Raw genomic sequence first — 5,036 nt, 5'->3', positions numbered from 1 at the left:
TTTTTGCTTTTAAATTATTTATCCTGTAATTATGAAATATAATCATGCTGTTAAAGTCACCTTTAATCTCCAATATTTATAAATAATAACAACTCCTGCTTTATTTTTTTATTGCAGTGAAATACATATAACATAAACAACTTCTTTTTAATATAGAAATTGAGATAATGCTATACAGTCTCTATTTGAAAGTGGATAAAAACAAATATTTGCAGAATATTAGTAACCTACCCCAGATCTTAGGAAGACAATCAGATATTCTTGCTTCTCCAACCTGTTTTAAGTCGACAACTCACTTCATGCCAGTGGGATTTTAAAGAGTCTATATATTTAGGCTCTTTTCCTAGTTCAAATATCCAGTTTGCTTGAAATATGCTAAACTTGCTGACATTCCTCTTATATAAGACCACATAGGCTTGAATAAATAAGGACGGATCTGTGATGGCATACATTTAACCCCCACCTCCACCTCTCTGCACCTGGGAGAAGTAGCTGCACATCAGGCCAGTGTGGCTGAGTGATTCTGATACACATCCTTAAGTTGACTCTCACCTACCAGGGAGCCATGGAGCCAGAAGGCATATCACTGTGGCAACTCCCCACAACAGACTCAAGCTATGAGCACAGGGCTTCCAGCTCTGAGGTCACATGTAGATCCATCCTTGAAAAAGACATGTGAGTAGATATTCTTCAAAACATTATCATTTTATCTCAGAAAAAACAATCTTCCAACTAAGTGTGGCTCTGCATCAACACAAACTTTGCCATTTAGCTTTGGTGACCATATGTCCCAGTCTGCCCTGAACTGTCCAGGTTAGGCTTATGTAATTATTAGTGGTGCCCCTTTGGGCAGTAAAAGTCATCTCAGATCAAACAATAAATTATATGGTCAGCCTACAGATAGGCCCATTGCAGAAATGAAACAGGCATGAGAGACAAACCAGAGGCAAGTATATTTGGAGATGTTTGCAGTCCTACTGCTCTGGGCGACCTTCCAGACTTTCTTCAATGACTGCAGAAAACACTTAGGAGACTCTCTTAACAATGATCTTAAGTCCAAATAAGTAATTCTCCACTTCAAATGCAGAACTCAGGACAAAGCAAACAGCAGGTCTTCTTCCTTATGATTTCAAGGGTACCCAGAACCATCCAGAGCCTATTCCATATGAAGCACAGTCCTGGATGATAATATGTTGAACTGACCCGTTTTACACAACCAGCTGCAGAATCATCACTTTTGGGAATTTTACTTGTAAATTCTTCCAAAACAATGGTCCCAACTGCCTCTACTACGAGAGCCATATTGAGTGAACTCAGATGCTCAGAGGAAATGTGGCAAATAGCACACAGTGTCAATGATTGTACTAGTCCACTCAACGAATACTTAAACCAAAGATCAAAAGCCACAGCTCATGGATCTCTGAAGCCAACCCTCAGATGTGTATTGCTTGGCCCACAGAAAATTCTTAAATGTTTAAAATATCTCCCAATACTTTAAAATGTGGAGTCATACATAAAAATTCAGATTTCCATTTTCTCTTGGGAAATCAGCAGCTGGGCAGCATGGGGCTTGCATTCCATTCTTGCCATTTCCAACTAGAGCTAAGTAGCACCTTGAGAAAGAACACCCAGTATCCAGTCCTCCAGGGTCCTCACTCAACCCTCCTGCGAGGTACTGTGGTTTGTAACCTCTGATTAATGGTTAGAGATAATCCCTAGGGAGACTATATCTGGCTCTTCCTATTAATGAGCCTCTGGCAGGGATTCTCCATGTTCAGAGCAAATAGGAATTCATATCTTTAGATCAAAGATCAAAGATCTAAAGATATCTGGGAAATGGCAATAAACAGGAAAGTTGGGGTTTTTTCCCCTTTTATCAGAAAGCCTTATGGCCTCCACCACTCCCACTGGATGAAAACTGGATGAAAGGAGGAAAATGAGGCTAAATATGTTAATATTTGTAAAGTAATAGCACATTCGGCCTCAAACTCTTAAATATATAATGGAGGCAAATAAAAGAGTGTTTTTAATTGACCTCTCACCAGTGAGTCCAGGAGGCACTCAATGGCTTCTGTTGAGAATTGAAGGTACATGACCATGAATGAAACCAGCAATAATGCATCATGTATCAGATCTGAAGAAAGTAACTTTAACATAAACCACCACCAACAGTCATGAAACATTCCTTAAAGTCCTGGAAAAAATGCAATTTGTTCCACTTCACCACTAGAACCAGAAAATTTTAATATAATAAAGATGTGATAACTTTCGGAAACTTTCCAGTTTCAACATATGTGAGAGCTAAAAATAAGTTTTGAACAAATGATCCTAAAATGAAATTCATTTAATCATGGTTAGGACTTTGAGATAATCTGTAGTAAAGTATTTTGCCATACATATATATAACAATGATCACAAATTAGAATCGCTCTCTTCACACTGGGAGTTCTGACTGTCAGAATATTAAACTACTTTACAAAGTAACTGATGAAATCTCAGACAATGAACCTTTATTTTCTTCAATTCACCTACAGGCCTTTCGTGAAAAAGCCACTGGACAAACAGTCTTTCAAGTACAGACACAAGAATTATGAAATAAGAAAAAATTAAAGCCTTATTTATAGGATGTTTTTCTCATCTGACTATTATTAATTTCTCAGCTCCCAAAAGAAAGCCACATGGTGCAAACTGAGACTTTTATTTATTTTTATTTAGACACTATTTTTTCAAAGAAGCTAAAGTACTTTGCAAACATTAAATAACCATTTTTAAAACAGCAGGCCAGGCGCGGTGGCTCACGCCTGTAATCCTAGCACTCTGGGAGGCCGAGGCGGGTGGATCGCTCAAGGTCAGGAGTTAGAGACCAGCCTGAGCAAGAGCGAGACCCCATCTCTACTAAAAATAGAAAGAAATTATCTGGACAACTAAATATATATATATAGAAAAAAATTAGCCGGGCATGATGGCGCATGCCTGTAGTCCCAGCTACTCGGGAGGCTGAGGCAGGAGGATCGCTTGAGCCCAGGAGTTTGAGGTTGCTGTGAGCTAGGCTGACGCCACGGCACTAGCCCGGGCAACAAAGCGAGACTCTGTCTCAAAAAAAAAAAAAAAAACAGCATTTTGGGAGCTTTTGACATGGGGTTAAAAACTCTACTTATTAAAGGAAAAAAGCCTGTTTTCAAAGGCACGTTCACTGTAGTAAAGTCTTCCTCTCGTTAGAAAAGGAGTGTATCTGTTTTTATGTAAGTAAAAGTTCACTGTTTGGTAACAACACTTCGATTTAGTAAACTCTGAAGAAACAATATTAGAAACAAAAATGAAAAAATCATTTTTAAAAATATTAGAAGCCTCTTCTACACTGATTTTTAAATCACCCACGTATGTATTGATTCTTCCTCCAGTAAGTGTGTGAAAAACTGCAAAAGGAGACATCTTCCCAGTCAAAATCCAAATGCAGAATCGTACTTTACTGACGATCTGACAATGTCTGGTAACTTTTCCCCAAACCTCGCTCGGAAATCGCCTCCCGGACCGGAGACCTGCAGGTGCTGTGTGACGATGACGCGACCCGGCAAACGGATTAAGGTGCAGGACTCCACGGAGACTGAGAACTAGTGAGCAGCCTCTAGGAACCCAACCTTTTTCTCCTGCGTTCCCTCTTAGACACGCACATACACCCACGCGCGCACCGGCGAAGGCCCGGCAAACAGTCTCCAGTCACACCCCAGACACCGCGCTCCTGGGACGCACGCCTCTCCCCGCGTCCTCCTCAGACGCTCCAGCTCCTCCTCCATCCCGGGACCGCTCTCGGTCTCCCTCTCTCTCCTGCTTCTGCGGGCCGTCTGCTCCTGCCGCTGCCCAGCCCCCGAACACCTTCCCTCCCACTCCCAGGTCCCAGGAGGGGGAACAACCCGAAGCTAAAGCGCGCCACGTGGAACGCGCGCGCCAGCAGCCCGGCCACAGTCGGTCCTTAAAGTGGGGTCCCTGCCCCTCTGGCCGCGCTCCCCATCCCCAGGGCCCGGGCCCGCCCCCGCGCCTCTGAGCCCGGGTCTTGCCTGGTTGGGGTCTGTGGCGCGGAAAACGTGGCAGGCCATCTGCGACTCGGGGTCGTCTGGCTGCGCCTTGATCAGGTAGGCAAAGTAGGTGAGGTCGTGGCTGTTGTGGATGAAGCGCGAGATGTGCTGCGCCTTGTGCTCGAAGATGAACACTGCCGGGTTGGGCTGCGCGGCCGCGGGGCTGGTGCCCCCCGAGGCCCCAGCGCCCGGCGCGGGGACGCAGCGCAGGAAGGGCGCGCTGAGCACCAGGATCACCTCGCGGGCCGCCTGCGCCCCGCAGCCTCCCGCCTCGGGCTTCTGGCTGCGCCGGCGGATCTCAGCCATAAGCCAGGGCAGCATGGGCAGCGTGGTCCTGCGGTCCAGGCACGACCCCCCCACGTACCACAGCCGGAACCGCTTGTCGCCCGGCTTCCCAGCGCCCGGCTCGGGCTCCAGGGGGTGCGGGAACGGCTCATCCTGAATGCAGCTAGGCGGCTCCATAACTCACGCCTCACGAGGGCACCGGGGAGGCCGGCCAGGCGCACCGCGCCCCCAACTCCCGCGCTGAAGGCGCGCCGAAACTGTGCCAAGTGCGGCAGCGGGCACCCGCGCCCGCTCGGAGCGGCGCGACCCCGAACTCCGCGCTTCAGCGGCCCTGCCCCATGCGGCACTTCTCCGGGCGCGGCTCCCAGGCGCCGGCGGCGGGCACCGAGGCGAGTGCCCGGCAGCCAGACGGGCAGCAGAGGACGGGTTAAATGGGCATCCTCCGTTTTCTGGCCCGCGCCTCGGGGCCGGCTGTCCCCGTTCCTCCGCCGCGGGTCTGCAGGGTCAGAGGACAAGGCCGAGGGCCCCAGCCGCCGCCCGCTCCGGCGCTGCAACCCCGCTGCGGCCGCCGCGCTCTCCGCGGGCAGGCTCTGGGAGGCTGGGCGGGGAACGGGGCTGTGGGCGGGAGGGGGCGACTTGGGGCGGAGCTGACTCCTACCAGGGTGACCGGCCGTCACC

At 48.4% G+C, this 5,036-nt stretch overlaps 1 protein-coding gene across 1 annotated transcript in view; it reads right to left on the bottom strand.

The window, feature by feature from the left end:
- Window positions 1-4,674, bottom strand: part of TBC1D4 (TBC1 domain family, member 4) — a 204,213-nt gene extending 199,539 nt beyond the window's left edge. Inside the window, exon 1 of the mRNA XM_012642152.1 lies at window positions 4,056-4,674. Within this exon, the coding sequence (XP_012497606.1) occupies window positions 4,056-4,535 (480 nt within the window). The 5' untranslated portion in view covers window positions 4,536-4,674. The remainder of the gene's footprint in view (window positions 1-4,055) is intronic.
- Window positions 4,675-5,036: the final 362 nt, after the last annotated feature.

This window comes from Propithecus coquereli, unplaced genomic scaffold, assembly GCF_000956105.1.
Source record: "Propithecus coquereli isolate 6110/MARCELLA unplaced genomic scaffold, Pcoq_1.0 Scaffold176, whole genome shotgun sequence".
Classification (NCBI taxonomy): Eukaryota; Metazoa; Chordata; class Mammalia; order Primates; family Indriidae; genus Propithecus; species Propithecus coquereli.
This window is presented reverse-complemented; position numbering and strand designations above follow the sequence as displayed.